The sequence below is a fragment of the Enoplosus armatus genome, chromosome 8, assembly GCF_043641665.1.
Source record: "Enoplosus armatus isolate fEnoArm2 chromosome 8, fEnoArm2.hap1, whole genome shotgun sequence".
Classification (NCBI taxonomy): Eukaryota; Metazoa; Chordata; class Actinopteri; order Centrarchiformes; family Enoplosidae; genus Enoplosus; species Enoplosus armatus.
The window spans coordinates 8,990,397-9,011,248 of NC_092187.1; the positions used below are offsets into that span (position 1 = coordinate 8,990,397).

General features: G+C 40.2%; 1 protein-coding gene across 1 annotated transcript in view; it reads right to left on the reverse strand.

Moving 5' to 3' along the window:
* Window positions 1-20,852, reverse strand: part of espn (espin) — a 40,503-nt gene that overhangs the window by 9,746 nt on the left and 9,905 nt on the right. The window contains exons 3-12 of the mRNA XM_070910854.1: window positions 20,051-20,237; window positions 19,519-19,701; window positions 18,129-18,260; window positions 16,278-16,533; window positions 15,392-15,675; window positions 11,037-11,198; window positions 8,051-8,285; window positions 6,775-6,828; window positions 3,065-3,210; window positions 1,925-2,302 (exon numbers count right to left, since the gene is read on the reverse strand). Coding sequence (XP_070766955.1) covers window positions 1,925-2,302; window positions 3,065-3,210; window positions 6,775-6,828; window positions 8,051-8,285; window positions 11,037-11,198; window positions 15,392-15,675; window positions 16,278-16,533; window positions 18,129-18,260; window positions 19,519-19,701; window positions 20,051-20,237 — 2,017 coding nt within the window. The remainder of the gene's footprint in view (window positions 1-1,924; window positions 2,303-3,064; window positions 3,211-6,774; window positions 6,829-8,050; window positions 8,286-11,036; window positions 11,199-15,391; window positions 15,676-16,277; window positions 16,534-18,128; window positions 18,261-19,518; window positions 19,702-20,050; window positions 20,238-20,852) is intronic.

Below are 20,852 nucleotides of genomic sequence, written 5' to 3' on the forward strand. Positions count from 1 at the left end.
AGAACAGAGAAGGCTTTGTCCTTTTTGAATTAATTGGCAAACTATGTATTAATTATACCAATATTGATATGTATAGAATAGTGTTATAGGTTTGCATCATGTCTACATTTGTAATTCTTTTAGGTACTTGACACTGCAGATTTTTTACGTCCATATTTTCTCAATCCCACTTTATAGTTTCTCTCTCCCATTTTTATGAGCCCGTTTTTTATGTTCTTGGTTAGTTTAGAGTAACTACACAAATGCTGAAAATTCTGCTTTTAAATGTTTCATTTGTCTGCAACCCAAATATGATGTAACACTGCACTAAAGTGTAATGTTACATTACTGTTGGGTACTGGCACCAGTGCAACAGACAGACACACTTCAGTGTCCACACCCAACAGTGATAGGAAACCACACTGGGTGTGGTTAGAGGTGCCACAGTGTTGAAACTGTCAACTGTGTGAAGTTACTCTTTAACTTATCATGATCTACCTGTGTAAAAAAACAAAACAAAACAAAAAAAAACAACTTGAAGCAGATGGCATTCAGGTTTTTAACCCTCACTGCATGCACATTTTATTTGCAGTATTTTGCAACTTTAAGAGTAAAGTGGTATACAAATGTAGTTCTTTCTTTGTTTGTATTTTTTTGTATTATTACTGGTTGACCTGTAGTGTGAATGGGCCCGGCATCACACCACTGAATCAGCATGTAAAAACTTGGAGGCACAAAACTCCATCAGCAAACACCAGCCCACACTGTGAATCCATTAGTCAAGTGTGTTAATGTTGTGATGGGTATTGTAGCCAAGTATTCAATTCACTGCACCCCAGAGTCTCTTGCTATTAATAAAGGCTATAGATGTGAAAAAAAGAAACATGCATAGATAGAGATGACTTAAGAAACAAAGAAATAATTTAAAAATGAGTGAGCACATGGATATCTGCATTTAGAGCTAGCTAGGTCCAATACCGCTTCATGTCATTACTGATAAATTATCTTTCAATGTGTTATTTACAGGGGAAAATATTCACAAATACTTAATGTTCAGCTTAGTTTACTACTTTTAGGCCCAACAACCAGTTAGACATTCAACAAATAAACAAAACATGTCAGTATCACTAAAGGACACTGGGGAGAAATGTCTCCCTGCTGGATCATTTAAGAGTATAAGGTTATAATCCTTGATGGTAATAAATTATTAGTCAGATTTATTTCAAATTTAATCAATCAAATCACATATTGCATAGAGTCCTTCTTGTATTACACAGGACTAACAAGTGTTCAGATTGCTACAGTATGAATTACTAATAATACCTTGTCTAAATACATGTTACCACACACTGCAGTGACTGTTCATCAAGAGAGAAAAAGAGAGGTAGATGTCATTGATTCTAAAGCCAAATAATCAAATTTAGAAACAAAGCAAGTTCAGCGTGCTGACTGAAACCCTTGTTGAATATCAGCCATGGCATTTGTTGCAAAGATAAGTATAAGGAAGGTTATGGCAATTAAACTGAGACATGCTGAAAAGGTGGTCAAGTCCCTAACTGTGTCTTGTTTGACAGTACTGACACACTCTCCTTCAGCTATCATGTAAAGAAACCATAGATGCTAAATGAACTTGTAGCCTTGACTCCCATTGGACGTGTCTCCCTCAACTGTTTGACAAGTCAAAAAGAGAGCAAAACTTGTGTCGTGCATGAATGTTAAAAATACATTTCTTCAACCTCATTGTTCAAAATCACAAAAATCCACACTCAAATCCAAGCACCAGCTATCCCCTTTGTGTTGTTTATTATGTGAAACTTATTTGAAAATTTGAAGCCATATATAATCAAGGTTGCAGAGCATTTAAAATTTACGGAAACACAAGTGGGATGGCTAAGACACGACAAAACTTCTGAAACTTTCTACAGCCTTGCAACATCTTGCCTACCTTGCGCTTGTGCTCCTCCTCCTCCTGCATCTTGACCTGAAGCTTTCGCACCATCACCTGCCTCTTCCATTCAGGGATCGCTTTTCCCTGTTCGTCATGAGTTGGAACTAGCGCCTCCACATCTGCAAGGCTCATCTTCCGCCCCGACTCTGCTCCTGTCATGCCGCCGCCACTGTTCCCATTGATCACAGAGTTGGAGGACAGTTGCTCGTAGCTCGCAGAGGTCGACAGGGTCCTGGCAGATCCAGAGCCAGTTGGACTGGGGCTGGGACTAGGCGTGGTTGGTGGGGAGGTGACAGACGTATTGGATGGTGGAGGGGATGGCGGCTTGGCTGGTGGGCTAGATGTGCGGGTCTCTGGTGGAGATACAGTGTTTTCCTGGATAAAAATAAAGACACAGGAGAACATGGGGTGTGACAAAACACCTGGTGGATTTTTTTTAACCAGTAACTACTCTCCTAACTACATCCTTAGAAGCATACAGCTAGAAGGCAGTATTAGGCATTCTTGTGAAAATGTAATGTCTCACATGATGCCAAGATTTCTTAGAGATTTTGACACATTAGTTAGCCTTTACTTATAGTAGCTTAACTTACGGCTTATGACCACTTTGACTCTGACTAATTAAGTATGAATGATGACGTTGAAATGTGTGTTAATTGAGGTTCAGACTGTTTTAGAAAATTAGAAACTGGGATAGAAATACTTTTGTTTCTAAATGAAACCATGACAGTACTACAGTTCTCATGATTGAGGTGATCTATTGAGGTCAGAGAGCTCTGGTGTCACCTCGCTAACATCGTGCACAGTTTCCAAACTTATTAAAACTTGGCAATTAACAAATTCTGGGATAGGAACCCTGAATCATCAGTGAATTACTTTTTCTATCAAATTAAATTCAGATTTATAAAGTTGCACTGATGTAATGTGGTCAGTGAACACAGGCATGTCGCTGGATACCTAATCTCTCCATTGATGGTTTGGGATAATTTTGCTTAATTTTTCTGGATTCATTTAAGGTAGAGTGTCATCAAATCCACAAGTAATTGCAAAAGCTGTGGTTGAATTTCTAAAATGAGCAATTCTGTATTTCTCAGTGATAAATGTATCATTAGTAGTGGAGAAACACTGTTGACCTACGTTGTTGCCTGTGGGTCCGCTGTTGGAAAAGACAGTGGTGTAGCCTTTACTGTGAGGTGTGGGCTTGAGGCTCTTCCCTGCTTTGATCTCTGCCAGCAGCTCCGAGTTGTCACCAGTGGGGGACATCATGTTGAAAGATTTTGTGCCTGCAGACAAAAGGATGGAGCAGAAAAGTGAAACCGGGTAGAAAGAACGACGGAACAGAGGGAGAGAAAGACGGAGAGAGTGAGAGAGATACACTGAAGAGGAGGGAGCGAGAGAAGGGTTGGGTGGCATTTCAGTGTTAAATATTTCATCCGATCAGGCAGGTAACAATACTAACCTGAAGCATGTTGCATAGTGAGGGGAGGTCATTTTGGTGTACTGAGACACTGTCTCTCATTGATAAGCTTGATAAGTTTCTTTTTAGATTTGTTTACTTCGATTGATATTTGCTTTTATAATAAAAGACATGTCTCTCTAAAAGGGTTTGACATAATTTGGATTAATCAAATTGCTTCCCAGCTACCAAACTCCAGTGAATACATTTCAAAAACAATTGCAAATAAACCAATGAGAATTCAGCACATTCGGCAACCATTACATCAACATCAACAGTTGCAGTGACCCGGGATTAGATCAGAAGGAGTGATTCAAAATTATTTCACTACAGTGAACCCAAAGAGAGGAGGCACACAATCTCTTTCAGAGTGTCACCTGACTTATACACAAGCTAAGCTACTGCTGAATGTTAAACTTTTTAAAAAGTAGGTCTCTGGCAAATATATATACATTCAGCTTCCATGGACACTAATCTTCTTAGAGTGAAGAATGCAACAAATTCAGACAGACTTCAACTATGACCTCTATTGGTAATGCTTTAACAAAGGGACTTTGTTTTCACTTTCACAACATTAACACAAATAACCACATACAAATATATTCAAACAGCAAACTCCAACGTCATTGGGAAAGTAATAATATATGGAACAACAACTATGTAGCTATTATTTTAGTTTTATCTATGCACAAACTTTTAAGATGTGGCTGTAAAATGCTCTAATCAAATGTGATAATATATTGAACAACTAACTATTACAGTAGCTACACATTTATTTTACAACATTTTAAATTTCACATATTATATACATATTTGTCCCAAAGAGCCAACAGCTACCTCACCTTTTGAGTAAATGTAAACCTCCAATGAATTGAATATCCTCAATCCCTCATTGATAACTCATTTTCTACACGAGGAATGGAAAAAAAAAAGTCCTCCCATAAAAATGTTTCTTGTTGTGTCGACCACAATGGTCTAGCTGGACACAAAGCCTCGCTAGCCTGCCACCCCTCCTCACTCTCCCTTGCTCTCCCTCTCTCTGTCTCTCTCTCTTGGTGAGGAGAGAGCCGCTTTCTATTAATGACCCATCATCACAGTCGGGGGAAATCTAAAGGAATCACCAGTAACTGGAAGTGACAGCGAGCCATTGGCAAGCTGGCCAGGAATTAACACACGCATTGCACACGCACACATGGGCAGATGCATTTAGGCGCACATGCACACACATGCACACGCACACACACACACACACACACACACACACACACACACACAGTCGCCCTTCAATCCCCAGCTTGTTAGTCCACCCTAATGGACCAATCCTCACCGCGGCAAACCTGACACACAATTCAATCATACATGCATTCGTGACATAGATACAGTCTCACCTCACATTTATTGGATTACAGAGAAAGACTGGTGACCGACACCCCTCGAGCCTTATACAATGTGCAGTTGCACACACTCATACTTTGACTTGTAAAAAGTTTGTGGATAAAAGGAAACAACTACTGAACCCTGACGCACTTTTATGACAACATATGACAGCTCTTTAAATTTACGACGGTCAACAGATTATACAGTTTCAATAAATTTGCTACCAAAACTAGTGCTTGTAGTTCTTGTAAAAACATTCTTATTTAAAATGTAACTGGATCAATCACTTAAAAGTACGATCTCTAATGTTGGCAATATACACAGCCTACCTTCACCCATTTCCCCATGACAAATCTTCATTGCAGAGCTCCAGAACACTTGATTATCCACAATAAGATGTGTTTAAAGGCTAAAAACAAAACTTACACTGGACTGACGTTGGTGTACTTATATCTGTTTGAATACACCTTCGTATTTGTGCGTTCTTGAGTCAAAGGTTGTGTGTTTGTGTTATTCAAATTCTGTTTAGGCTAGGGGTGTGGACTCAGCAGGTCTGCCAGAGTGAGTGTAAAGGAGGGGTGGGGCTGTGACAGGTAGAGAACATTTGACAAATAGCCTCTCACAGCACAGGTTTTCTGCACTGGGTTAGTTTATCGTTGCGGTTAGTCGTAAAGCACTTCAGACAGAGATGTGTCCTGTAATATAAAAAGTAGGATCCTCTCCGTTCTGTCCTGGTTTGTTGCCGTCAGTCACAATGAGCATCTGAGCTGTAAACTCATCTTGAGCACTCAGATGTGTTGGTGGCTTTTAATTTTATGATCACCAAAATGCCTGTTTATTACCTGTTTAATGCTGTAGAACAACTCATATCATTAGTGAGCACACACGCTGCCTCTTTAGCACTTCAGATAAAGATGTGTCCTGTATAATATAAAAAGTATAATCTTCTTCCCCCTGTTGATCAATAGAAAATAGAGAACTTCTCACCATTTACATTGTTACAGCAGCATTTTCAATCAGCCACCTGGTTTGTTGCCGTCGTCTCAACAAGTATCTGAGCTGTAAACTCATCTTGAGCCCTCAGATGTGTTGGTGGCTTTTAATTTTATGACCCCCCAATGGCCTGTTTATTACCTTTTTTATTAATGCTGAAGCACAAATCATGCCATTAGTGAGCACATGCTGCTCATAGTAGCTTTGAGTATTTTATTGCTATCCTATCATTAGGCAGCAGGTGGATTTGGTGAAAAAGCCTATAATACATAGATTGTAAAAAGGTGCCTAAATGAAGCAATTAATAGTTTATATTGCCCTATGAACTGCTTGTCAGCTATGACGCAAAGCTGAAGCCATATACTGTAATTGATCCTTCACTTAAGCCTTTGTTTGAAATAATGAGCATCCTCACATGCAGTGTCCATGACAAATAAGCTTCTCATCAGAAATTAGCATTTCCTGTTTTTATTATCTGTACCCCATGTGGCTGTTTTGACAATTCTCAAATTATGTTATAAGAAAAATAGTATAATATAATATACTGTATATTCTCAAACCACACAAAAGGTGACAGACATTACTTACTTATTATTAATTAATTACCTAAAACATTTATGGTAGTCACCACCTGGTTCACCAGAAAGACTTTTTACTGTGATGGTCAATTCTTAACATTGTAAAAAATGTAAGAAAATAAACAGAACATTAAGGCTTCTACAAGGAAACTGATTCAGTTAATTTGTTGATATCTTTCGAACTATATTGTAATTGTTATTACGGTGGTGTTTTAATTTGCACTTCATAGAACTCTGGATACACAGGTTGAATCAATGTTGTCTCTCAAGTCAGAAACAGAGAGTAGCAAAATATGTATATGACTACTCTAGACTCGAGATTACGGTTTTATAATGTTGTGGAAAGAGTGAATGCCTATTGTGAACCCCAAATTTGATATGTGTGAACTGATTTACCGAGTGAACTGATTTAGTTGAAAGACTGGTTCGCAATCTGTACTTACTCTTCGTGTGTCTTGGTGCCCCTCCCTCTGCCTGAGAGGCAGACATATCCCCGCCTTGACAGAGCAGCAGTGAGGACACACCACGGCAGGCAAAAAGAGGGAAAACAAAACAAACAAAAAAGGAAAGAAACGGGTGGAGATGGAGCAGGTGAAAGAAGGAACATGGAGAAAAATGATTGGGCAATATTAGCAGAACAACAGTGGCTTGACAATCACAAAAAGGAACTAGAACCGCATTAGTATAATATTTTTAATTATTACCAAAAGAGAAGAGAAAATTGGCATGTTTGGCTCATTTGTTTTCTGTCTTGTCACTCTTCATGTTACTGTTGTTTGACGTTGACGTCTGAGCATCTGTTGCATGCCCAGCCATCTTGGATTCCTCTTTGACCTGACCTGACCCAAAGTTTCTCCCATTTTCCAATTTTTTTTTACAACTAATGATTCCTTTGGGACGTTTTCCTCATCTTCAGGTTCAAAAGTCAGCAGTGCTTAACAGGCTAGGTTAGGTTATGTAGATTTCTTTGATGGGATAATGTGTTGTGCTTAATTTTCTGTTATTTGTGACTGATTATTAGTTAGATCTTTCTGTAAAGTCCTATGAGGAATTGTGATAATAAGTTGTATGATCTTTAACAGGGGCCACACATTTTATTAAACATAATCAAATTTAACAAACTTTCTATTGTCAAAGCTTGTTAGGTGAAATTCTAGGACTTAAATTGTGTATTTTGGAGAAAGACATTGCCTTGGTCTGCCACGTACCCCACAATGAGGACTTATTTTTTTCAATCCTAAACTTTTCATGCATTTTCAATACTCATGGGAACCACGGACAGCTCATCTTTACCAGTTAAAAAACTCGCAACATTACACAACAGTTGAAATTTCCCTGCAACTAGAACAGCGTGTACACGGTCAGATGGCAGCATCCAGGGCAGTGCGGGGCACTTAAGGAAATGGCTGAACACTAAACCAGTTCTCATGGTAATGGTAGCCCTACATCATTAATTTATAATCTGTTATTTAGGATGCTAGGGTCAGACTCAATTCATCTTTACCCAGTGAGATTACATTGTGCCTATTAATACCAGGGGCTCTGCTTTCTAGGAATAATTGTCCTATAATGTGTGATTTTCTGAAAAAATGTGCATAAATGTGTTGCCTTTTTCTTTAACTATAAGCAGATGTTTAGTGCCACAAAAAAAAAGAAGGAAATGAAGAGAGACAAAAAAATAAAAGGATGGCGAAAGAAAGAAAGTTAAGGGACACTCACTTCCTGATGAGGAAGATGGGCGTCGCTGGTTGGTGAAGGTGCTGCTGGCAGCATGATTCTGGGTGGTTGGTGTCTCTGGGGGCAGTGGAGGAGGTGGAGGGGGTGTTGGTGTATGGTTGCTTGGGGGAAGAGGGGGCGGAGGTGGAGGAGGTGGGGGCACGACCGACTCCTCTGTGGTGCCATTCTCAGGGCTGTGGGCCGGGTTGTCGGTAGGCTCCTCCAGTAACACGGAGCCCTGATCAGAGAAGAGGGAGGGACAGAGCAGAGTTAGTCAGTCATATTTTATACCCATTAACCTGTTGTTTCTTTGTCTCTCCTAGCAACCACATTGTTGTGTTACTCTGTTGGCCCATATTTGGTCACTGATAACAGGAATGTGACAGGTGGCCCATGAAATGATATTGTCCACTTAAATTTAAACACCATTTGAACATTGATAATTAAAATCCTAAAGCTTTTTTTTTGCCTCTGGGAATCAGTGTGATTTTTATATTCCACATGTCAGCTGTATACTCTTAAAACATGTTAATTAGTAAAAAAAAAAACACATTAAACAATTAACACACCTGCTTCTTAAATATGCCTTTTTTGACTTGAGAAAAAACACATTCATTGTGACAGTGCATTTGTTTTCCCTGCTTGCATAGGCTTGCCAGTTGAAACCCCTGCTGGGCTGAGCTAGCTTTAAATTCTTGCACAGACACTGTCGACAGTGACAGATGTATGCAGCCCTATTAAATGTGTCCTCCCTCTGCTTCCTGCCGCCTTTAATCAACTCATAAAGACATAATACCTTATTGCTAATAACAGAGCGAATGTGACCTAATCTCTAGGGGGAAACTCTGAGGGAAAACAGTGGGAAGAAGCCATCTGTCACTGCAAGTGATAGCACTCTATCCCTCACGCCCTGTGCCCCCCCCACCCCCCAGCACACACGTGTCTGACACACTCAGAAAGCGTGCCATAACTCAGCTGGAAGGAAGTTAATGGGCCGTGACATTTAACTCGACCCCGCCCCTCCTTCGTTCTTCAGACGCGTGCTCATCATTGTTGCCCCCGTTACTTTTCAAAACCCCCAGAGAGTTGGGGGGGGGGGGGGGGGGGGGGGGTGTCCAGATGGGTCTTGGCAGCACGTGCCGTTGCTCCCGTTGATTAGCCGGTCCATCTGCTAGGGTGCCTCTGAGACCAGGAGGGGCCCCACTGAGGCCTTAATTGGCTCAATGTGGATTGTACCCCGTATCACCCCGAACACTCCCCACTGCTGATACCCATGAGATTATAAGGACACCTCTCCAGGGACATTGTTGAGAGTCTAACAGACTCTATTCATTCAGCTGCCTGTGCAGGTATGTGGCAGCAAACAGGTAGTTTAACCAATAATCTTGGAGAGCACATGCAGTTACAGACAGAAATTTTCCTTGATGAATATTTTAGGGTACATACGACAAATGCGTTTTTAATTTATAATCTAGCATCTAAAATACGTTTACTTCCTTTCATGAGGTTAGGTTTATATTTTTTGAGCTACTACCAAAACACACAAAGCTCACAAAACTCACTAATACGTTTTGGTCAGCAGAAGCCTCATCAAAATGTTAAATTTACAATTCTATATAATTTCCATCTATAGTACTAATAAGAATAACAAGGTGCATTACATTGTATGTGTGTGAGTTTTTATTGCCAAATTTAAATCAAAGGAAATATAGTTAATCACAGAATTTGTGTTGATTAGAAAATAACTGAGAAATGTAAATGTTCTCCCCACATAATACCTGAATGTCGGGGTTAAATTCATCTTTTACAAATATTTATGCTTTATGTGATCTCACTGACTTGTTTGTAGGTTAACTTCCTCCCCTTCTCTATTTAAAACAAAACAAAACATAAAAGCATTCATTAAACAAATTTAAACAAATCATCACAAGCTGTCACTAACACAAACTAATTCATACAACAGATCCTTTACCATAGAAAAAATTGAAACATGAGATTCAGTGGAATTTTTATAGGACATCTGGTAATTGGTGACTTCCTGCTAAGCGCTTGCTTGTCTGGGATTGTCCTGAGTTTGTTCCATTGTAGGTCCTTGGACAGTTTACACAATGGGGTGGAGACTCAAGAAGCAATGGAAATGAGGTGGCAGTTTGCATTAGGTGGCAAACAAAAGCTCAAGAGGACACAAGATTATGTAACATGCCGAGTGGCATAATGCACAGGCAAATAGTGCAGTCAGTGTGGTAACCCAACACGCCGTCACTCAGCTAAACCGCACCCTGAATAGGACCTTTATAAGGCACTGAGATGCCCACACAACCCTAAACAGTACAACTTTAACCAACCCTACACCAGTATCCATTAGAGTTTCAGCCTATATACTGTTGGTTTGCAATTTTTACAAACATTTTGCAGTGCATGCTAAATTGCATAACAGTACATGTTTTAATTTATATTAAAATGTAGTAATTTAAAAAATAATTACTTTATAATATCACACCTTGTCTGAAATCAGCTACTGCCTTGATGAACAAAGCTGCACCACATCAAAGGACATGACAATTAAGTTTGTGTGGTGACCTAGTTCAGAGACATTATTTCCCAGTGGATGTCAGATGACTGGCATTAAACACAGTGTTACATCATAACCAGCTTATTATTGGTTGATGGTAATTAACGTGGATACAGAGAAATACAAACCCACTGCTGTGGTAACCTTCCCACACGTAGTATTTTACAGTATTGCAAGGCAAATATATCAAATCACTCAATCACATATCAAATATATCTTTGCTGTATTTTTTAATAATATATTTCCAAAACATTATACAAGCACAAGACAGTGGAGGGACCCCTTTATACAATGAACATATTGGACATTGGACATATTATGTATACATATATTTCATTGAATGAACCGGATGATGTGTGACGTTGTCACAACATTGAACATGTTGTTGTTGACATTAACAACTGAGATCTGGCTTACCTCCTCGTTGGGTGCCATGCCTTTGCTCCCTCGGGGCTCTGCTGTGTCGCTGCCCAATGTCTTGTAGTAGTCCCCAGTGCTGGGCTGCTTGCTGAAGCTCCTTGACTTCCTGTTTGAATCCACACGGCGCAGTTTGTCGTGGCTTTCACCAGGAGTCAACTGCTTAAGAGATAAAAAGAAAAAATGAGTGAGAAAAATAAATTGCTTTAAATAACTTTTAAACATAAATAGCTTCATGTTTTTTTAAAATCTACTTTTTATTAGCACAGAAATGATAAATTAAACACAACTTTTGTAAGTAATATACAATTCATGTTGTCAAAAACACAAAGGAGTCAAATGAAAAGTGATGAAGATTATGATTCTAAAACAGTAGTCGCCAACATAGGTGTTTGGCTGACCAAATAACTATATTGACGTTTTAGAAATACTGTGAGCTGAATGGCAGGAAATGGTTATAATACGGTTAAACAGTGCTTTTGAAATGAGCTTGTCATTTGTGGGACAACACACTAAAACATGCCTTTGTAGCTTTTGTTGGCAGATTATCTCTCCCGTGTGACCAAAGCAGCCTTATTTGAATAACTGAACAAGGCTTTAATTCAGTTCCAGTGAAACGTTAGCATTCATGTTTCATGTAAACACTGTGGGTTCAGAGAAGAGAAGAGAATTCACATGTAGTTTTTCCACAAACGTAAGAGAGACCTTTCTGTTCACAGAGCAGGGCCAGAGGTCACTAAACTTAGCCCTTTTGAGTTGAGCACTCTCACTTTCCGCTCTGACATCTATCTCAGACAACTGGAGCCGTAAAGGATATTGAACTATGCATTTCAGAGGAACCAGCCATCAGCAGCTCACCTTGCATTTGGAGCAGCCATAATGACAAACATGCTTCTTCAGGTCAATCTGAGGGTACATTTTCCTAATGCAAAAAGCCTTGCATTTGCATTTAGTGCTCGGCTCAAAAAACTTTGTATTAAATCTTTTCCTACACATTAAGTGTTTATAACAAAGTATTAAAAAAATGCTGTGCAAATGTGAAAAAGAAGGCCCCTTATTATTGTATATTTTCAACAATTGTCCTTGAAAGCTGTCAGCTACAAGCGTGCCTTAGCCATCATAGCAATAGTTACTTTGCCTTTCAAATCCACAGAATCAGCGTCAGACTTGCTTTAATTTACATTTTAATGCTTACCGACGCCATGACTTTTCACGAAAGCCAGACAAGAGCCTCAGACGTCAAGCAGATGTCAATTGTTAACTTAAGTGGAAATAATTTAGAGCTGATCCCTGACCTCTCCTCCTCTTGTGGTGTCATGTTCTGACTTCTTATAAGCCTGTTTAGTTGTATTGACTCATGTCTGCTGTCAAAGAAATGGTCCCTGAGCACTCATCAGGTGGGAGGGTAATGTGAGCAGGGGAGAGCTACTGATGGTTTGATTGTCATCCCCTGGGGAGGTGGGCCAACAATAGCAAATGTACAAAGCATTTTAGCTGCCCCCTCCCCTCCCTCATACAAGTGTACACATAGACAGACAGCCATTTTCCCATTATACAGATCTGTCTGTCAGCATAAAGTCATTGTTGTATAGTTGTTTTTACAGTGTCATGTTTTTGTTTGCATTATCAAAGGTTGTTTAGCCTGGTTGCGGTTTGACATGGTTAATCACATCTGTATATGGTTTTCCAAAAGCCTCAGATTATTAATGGCCATGACACAGACAGGCTGTTTGTGTCATTTTAAAATGAGTAAAAAGTTACATTCATACTTTACAACAACCCATTACAACAGAATGGCAAATTAGAATATAACAAATGCAACACATTCAACGTAACCATATAGTAGCTCAAGCACTTCCAGAACCTGGAGATTAGCCAAAAGACGCAAAGCAACTTGAAATGTCTTTGCTGTATCTGCAGCACAAACTTCTACATGACATCTCCTTTGCCACTGGTAACAACAAAGCTTTCTTACTCCTCTTAACCCCTTACCTTAGCGTTAAGAATCCTCTCCTGCAGCTCTCCTCCTTTCTGAACAGAAACTCATCCACAAAACCCGGCGGAGCACAGAGAGTAGCTGTCACCAAATCCAGAGTGTTACCTCCTCTCCGCTCAGCGCTACGCCTGTCACTCTACCTGCCCTCTCACTTTACCCACAGGCCTCATCAATAACTAAGTAATAATTGGGCCAGCCACAGTAGTGGCAATGATGTCACCACCGGCCCGCAGACCAACCACTCCCCAACCCTGTCCAAGGCCTCTTATGCAAAACACAAAGACCCAGGTACTGCCCTAATCACCCACTCAAATCTCTCAGGCTGTAGGAGTATCAGAAAATTCTATCCTTCAGTGCCCCGAATTAGCTGCAAATAACTGGGGGGAAAAAATACTAATCGCGGGTGATCTCAAAGTTCAAGATTTCTGGAAGGACTACAGTAGTTCTAAAGAATAAAAAAACTTGAGAAGCAAATGTTTCGTGTGGAGTAGCTACATGAAACATTTGACTTCAGTCAAAGCAACTACAGACAAATGAGGTGAGAGAAGCAGCAGCAGAGAAAGCCTACAGTATGTAGTCATAAACAAAACAAAAACTCTCTCTCACAACTGCATTCAACAGGTGTCCTACTATGTCTTTTAGTGAGTCAATAGTAAGAGTACACACCAAGTTGTAATACTTTTACAGCTTGTGAGATTGGTCCATCTGATCGCCTGTGTCCCTGTATGAGGTTTCTGTTCCCTGTTACTATGGCGCCCAAGGTAGATTGTTTTTCCCAATGTATATGGTACACACTGATCTTAACTGTGGGCGTTTGTGTGTGTGTGTGTGTGTGTGTGTGTGTGTGTGTGTGTGTGTGTGTGTGTGTGTGTGTGTGTGTGTGCACGCATGTCTGCAAGTGTTCTGAGTACTGGCTTTGGATAAATTGTTAATGAGGGCGTGCCCCGGGCTGGTCACCTGGGTACCGGCCTGAGAAGAGGGGGTGGCACTAATTGAAAACTCTCTCCCATATGGCTGATGGCGCATGCGTACACACACAAACACACAAACACACACACACACACACACACACACACACACACACACACACACACACACACACACACAGCGCTCACCTTGGAGACAGCACACTATCTCTACCTGTGGACTTTACTACAGCTACAACAGCTGGCTTTGCATTGCAGATCTATACACACAGTCTTTCTGTCTGTCTTTCCTGCAAATCAGCTGGTTCTGCAGCTCCCTGACTTCATATACTTCATGTACTTCTGCTTTTAGATGAAACAGTACAGCACTGACAACCATTCATTTGACTGAATTAGAGGTGCAAAATAAAAAACATTATTTCAGACAATATTTGCTATGCTATACTGTCAGAACTTAATAAAATTAAGACTACAACAAATTATTTGAAGAATTAAAAATATCACATTTGTAGTGTTTGGTTGAAGCTAAAGCAACTTTGTTCATTGGACTGGAAAGAGACTTGTGTCTCACTATCATCATACTAGAAGACATTAAACATTGTCACATTAAATTCACATTAAATAATATTACATTCAGTTCTTCGTGAGGTGAAAGTGATCTCTGATTGGTTATCTTTGTCGGAATTACAATGCTCTCTGAACAACTCAATTAGCAACAACTTAACAAGTTTTAATGTACTTCGCAGCAGCGCTGAACCACCAGAGGCAACACTGAAACAAATGTTGATGCCAATTTTAATTGCTGCTCCTTGTCAGCTCTTTAAACACACCTTTGAGTGATCTGACGCCAGATTAATTACTGGAATTAAGATCAAATCCATCACAACAACCATTGTGTGTGTCAACCCAGAGGACCTGCCACAGTAATGAGCGTCTTTGTTAGCCTCGTTAGCTGTGCTAACACAATAACATCATTGTGGACACCCAGACAAGGCACGCTGTTACACAAGAGCAGTAGCCCAACTGATTAGACACAAGGGAAAATAGCAGCTAATGGCCAATTTATCCCAAACATCCTGGTCCTTCTGCTTCTTTAGGATTGTTCCATATCATTCATCATGTCACAGGCTCAGCATAACGGCTACTTTGAGCTACAATTACCTAACCTACTGTGTTTAATATACTTCCACATGCCACGCATCATCCCATATAAGAAAGACAAGGAGTTACTACACTGTCTGTTTGCTTGTCTTTATACTACAAATAAGCCAGAGGGTGAGACCGTACTATTTCTGCACAGTGAAACCATTTGATGGACAAACACAAATAATTAAAATGTAATGGCTAGGACATCTCTGCGCAGCTCTGAGGCTCGACTTACAAACAGCTTCATATTTTGAGCTCAAGCAGGAGCTCACCACCTCTGTCCTTACCTCCATTTTGCCGGTGTTGCTCTCCACATGCCGCAAGTTGCTTTTCACCTTCAAGAACTCCGCTGACGACGGCTCCTGAGGGGGCTGTGGCGCTGGGTAGCTCGGGGGTGGGGGTGGCGGCGGTGGAGACTGTGGGGGAGGTGGGGGTGGATAGGCCGGTGGTGGCGGGGGCTTGGAGGTGGCATCAGCAGGTATTTCATTGTTCTTGGGCATGTCAGAGCCAATGTCCGGGTTTAGCATGTCCATGTACGCTTGCATGTCTGAGATGGCCGATTCTGATGCACCTGTGACAAAGACACGGCCCATGTAAGCAGGTTTAATGTAGACTGACTTACTGAGTTTTCTCACAAGAACCCAATCTTTGCTGATTTAAATTAACAAAACTAAAGTAAAGTAACCTTTCAACATTTGCTCCATTTGTTACACCATTCAAACATGAATGAGAAACATGAGTTACTCTAATGATGGTCCACCTCTCCATGCAAATGCACAGACCACTAGGGTGCAGCACCTGTATACCATGCGCCAATGACATAGAACAAGAGGAAGCAAACTGCTGCATGACATTAGCGTCGCTTCAGTAAATAGCACAGTTCCACCATTACTGAGATGCTGTTATATGCTATTTTATGGCTAAATGATTGAAGACAGCAGAGCTTGTTTCACCTAATATTGTGATTATGACCTGATAAACTATATATATTTGACTGCTCATCAGCTGTTGATATTTCAATCTAAAACAGAAGGAAGTCATTATTTGGAATTAAATAAAAGGAAAGATATCATACAAAGTATATTTTGAGTTACTTTACCAGTTCACCTTATACAAAATTCTAGTCTAAAGTGTAAAGTCTAGTAAAGTTTATTATTTTTACTAGATGCAGACCTGTGTGTGCGACTGTGTTTAGCTGAGCGGGCGGGCCTCGTGACGCTGTTAAGCTGCTCCTTTTCTCCCCAGTGCTGGACTGGCTGGAGTTGGCTGAGTCGTAGTTGGACAGGGAGCTGGATGGTGAACTGATGTCGAACGGTGCTGCCTGGCTGGCAGGGGGCATGGTGGTGTTTGGGGACGAGAGGCCCGAGTCCGGCTGCTTGTACTCGAGGTCCGTTGAGGGGTCCCGAGACAAAACACGGTGCTCCACACTCTGTCAGAGGATGCAGTTCATGAATATAAGCGTCAATATATTTGTTTTGCTGGACTGTCCAATATGTGGATATAATTTCCACAAAAAACAACAAAACCATTAATATATCAATAGATTCTTAAGTAATTACTCATTATTAAAACATGTTGGGTTCATTTAATTTAGATGTAAAAGGGTTCAGTGTCATTACACAACATAACATAAATGAATTATTGTTAATATGAATGATGTACTTGTTCATTCATTAGTTCTTAAATCCCACCACCTCTCAGTCCCTGATGACTTACATGAGGAGAACAGAATTACGAGTTTAATTACTGCACACTAATGAAACATCTCACAGCTGATCAAAAAAGCTCTGGGGCCCTCTGCTTCTCCCACAGCGCAGGACTCTGAATGGCTGAATGTCCATAAGGGGAAGAGTACAAGAGGGGGGAAATATGTTTCCCACACACCAAAGAGAGTTCAGTGAGGAGGACTTATTATTCCGCTGGCCAGCTGGGGATTTCAGTGGGTTGAAGCCGTGGAGGCCACTGTATGTCAAGTGTTAATAGCTCTGGTAATTAGCAGAGATAAAGTGATGTCAGTTAAGGGGCATGTTGGCTCAGCAACAACAGTTTTTTTTTCTGCAATGTGCACAGTCTTTGTTGTGTTTTCCAAGGTTGCATTTTGACTCAGGGGGACCAACTAAGTAAGACATATCTAAAATAAAATGTTTGAGGACTATTGCGCAGAATATAGACTACAGTTTGGTCATGGAACATGTTGTCACTGTGGCAGACATGACAACTTATAATTATACTAATATAATATTATAATACCTTATAAGCAAAGTGGGATGAGGTGAAAGTTGGGCATTTGTGCTATTGATAGAACAAACAAGGCAACAGTTTGATTGCCGTCCTTCACGGATGTTCTCTTTCTAGAGCAAATACTATATGCGTTCTTCTTTTGAGAGCAGAGATCCCATTAGACCAATTAGTGTGCGAAAATGCAAAAAACACATCGGTAAGACATATGTCTCCAAGTTTGATGAGAACAGCAGTGTCCAAGATATTGTGTAATAATTCCACAAACAATCTTTGTAGCACCTAAAGCTGTGGTTCCCAACCTTCGTGACCCTTTTAAAATGAGGCAAAGTCTACTTATGACCCCCTGTCACAGGTTACAGGTTACTGTGGACATAAATTATGAATATTTCAACCAAAAAATGTGGAGAACTTTTAGAGGCCTGAAAAAGATGAAAACATTGAGATTTCAGTGAAAACTAATTTGGAAAAAGTTAAAAATAAACTTAATGGCAAATTTATTTCTTATCTTTTAAATCATTTTAACCCTTCAGATTTGTCCTGGGCCCCCATTTGGTGTCCCAGCCCCATGTTGGGAACCACCGACCTAAAGGGTTGCAGGTCAGTGGAATTTTTAAATAGCAAGTTTCAAATTCAGTTAAGTTTTAGCAAAATCCAATATGTCCGAGATATTGATCATGATGTAGAAAAAAAAGTTCCTTCCTAAGTAGATAGAATGAACTCTTCAAAGGTCAGAGGTCAGGATGCATGGCAGCAAGACATGTTGAGCACAGCTGTGTCTCTTACCATGTTCTCCACAGTGTGCAGATACTTGGCACACTGGGAGTGGCCATTGTATTCGGCCAGGTCTGCCGCTGTGAAGCCGTCCTGGTCCCTGATGCCCAGGTCCACCCCATTGACCACGAGGATCTGACAGCACTGGACAGTGACGTGAGGCGGACAAGAGGACAGAGAAAGTGATAGAAGTCAGATATAAATACGATGGAGAAAATGATGGTGTCAGTGTCAGTGATGGTAACAATGTACATACTAACTAATACAATACTAATTTACACAAAACCTTTCAGATAATTAGTTCTGTGGAAACTGTGTAAAACATTGTATTGGCAAGTATTGGCTGACTGATTGCATGACTCAGATGTGGACCAAAATGACCAAAGATAAACTAAAACACAGTAGAAAAAAACAACACTTTAGTACAGTGTAAAAGAGATATATACTGTTCTTTATAAACCACTCAATCGGTTATTATATTATATTTACACTTATTTACTATCATTCAGAATCTAAAAATATCCCTCACCCTCACCAGGAGGATGTAAAATATCACTTGATTTTTCAATGGCCATCTAATTCATAGGCTTATGGACATAGTCTTGCTTATATGTCACATTTATAGATAACAGGAAATGAAATATCCTTCCTAAAAGCAGGATACTTCGTGTAGGTTTGGTTTGCTTTACTTCAGTGGTTTCTACATGGTGGGGGAAACCTGTTCCTCTCTTAAATTAAAGCTTTTCCTTTTGGAAATCAAAAGAAACTTAAACAGTTTAAAGCATCTGACTGGATGTCAAGTGGCAGGTGGAAGCCAGACTGAGCTTGTTTTTCTCTGAGCAAGCTTTGTGTTGCCATATTGACTCATGTTTCAGTTTCTTATTAATGGTCTCTCAAGTCCAAAACTTGCACCAGCACCCTGTAAGTCAGCGTTTGGGTCCTTCCTTTGAGTTTCAAACCCTTGTTGCTCAGATATCATACATAAAAAGCAATGCTCTCTACATTTAATACATCAAGCCTGTGCTGAAACAGCTGACTGACCAGAGTTAAAATATAACAAAACGTTAGTCAAAGTAGTGGGTCTGAGTGGTGGTAAAACCATAAGCTAAAGGCCATTCATTCAAAACAGATGGTTAAGCGTGAAAGTCACTGTGGACTGGATATGTGAGCACACAGAATCATAATGCTCCCATATGACATCTGTGAATATTGTTTTCATAAAATTATCTCTGCTCTTGCTCGCATTGCCTTGACTATTTCTCCAGAAAGCTTTCACATTCCAATACTAAAATGCCACTATATTAAATTTTTTACTGTATTTATAAACTTTTGAGGGATAATTGACTGGAGACTCTATTTCTGAGCACTGCATAAGTAAAAGAAATAAGACGCAAACACACACCTCCAGTTCACCATTCTCTGCAGCATCGTGAAGCGGCGTCCCTCCCCAGTTGTCAGTGACAATCTCTCCACCGTGCAGCAGCAGCCAGCTGAGCACCTTTGCGTGGCCGCGACTGGCTGCAAAGTGCATGGCTGTGGCCCCGTCACTATCCCTATCTGTCAGGCTGATCTCCGTGAAACTCATCTAAAGGAGGGAGGATAGTGACAGTCGTCTGCTAAAACTTAAGGAATAATTAATGAAAGCTGCTTCTGGGGAAAATCTGCCTTGACATTCTAATAGTAAAAACCTGGTCAGAGGGTTAGGGGTTATTTACATTTTTTAAACAAATTATAAAGCAGTAAATGTAGCAAGTAAACTTTTATATTGTTATTTCAGACAGTTCTCTATACAGTTTTTGATTTTAGACAATCTAAAGAGTTAAATCATGATGCACTTCCGGTGTTAGTTGTTCTAGATATGAAATACAGGGTATTTGCCTGATCACAGACATCAGTGAGTTCATTATCTATAATGTCCTGATATTCCAACATACCAGCCAGACGATGACAGTGTTGTGGCCCATCTGGGCAGCAGCATGCAGAGGTGTCATCCCGTCATTGGCTCTGATGCTCGGATCCGCCCCACAATCCTTGACCAGGTATTGGACGACCTCCAGATGTCCCTCCTGGCAGGCTAGGTAGAGCGGCGTGGCACCATTCTTAGTTTGGGAGTTGACAACGCTGTGGGGAAATTAAACAGTAAGGTAAATGAAGAGACACATGGAGACCAAATGTGTATGATGGAGGTTGTATGTCGCAGCCTGTCCTTCCTTCATCAGTGAAACCTAAATGGTTGGGGAGAAACAAAATAGGAGTTAATTGTTCAACTAATACTTGCATGCAAGCCTGCATCAATAAAATCTGCTGACTCCTGCTGAAATAGTTGCTGCAAATATTTTTTGTAGAGCATCTGAAAAGGCTTTCAACACAGAAGCGAATGAAGAGGTGAAACCTACAGTATATTTTAAATACAATGAAAGCATGGATTATTTGCAGCAATATTCATCAGGCCTAATAAAGTAAAGAGGAAGGCTTGGGTTTCAAATGGCAATGCAACATTTTAATAGAATGCAAAACCATTACAGAGCCTGTCAAAAAACAAAACACCATTCCTAGAATCAGTGACATTCACTAACTTATGTCACTTAATTTATAATTACAGTTTGTGCCCAGAGAAAATCCTAAATTATATCCAGAACTGAAAGGAAGTGTTTCACCTGGTTTCAGTTCTTCAATTTTTACCACTCAACAGTAAAACTCAACATTGAGACTCATTGAGACTATAAATTCCTTGTA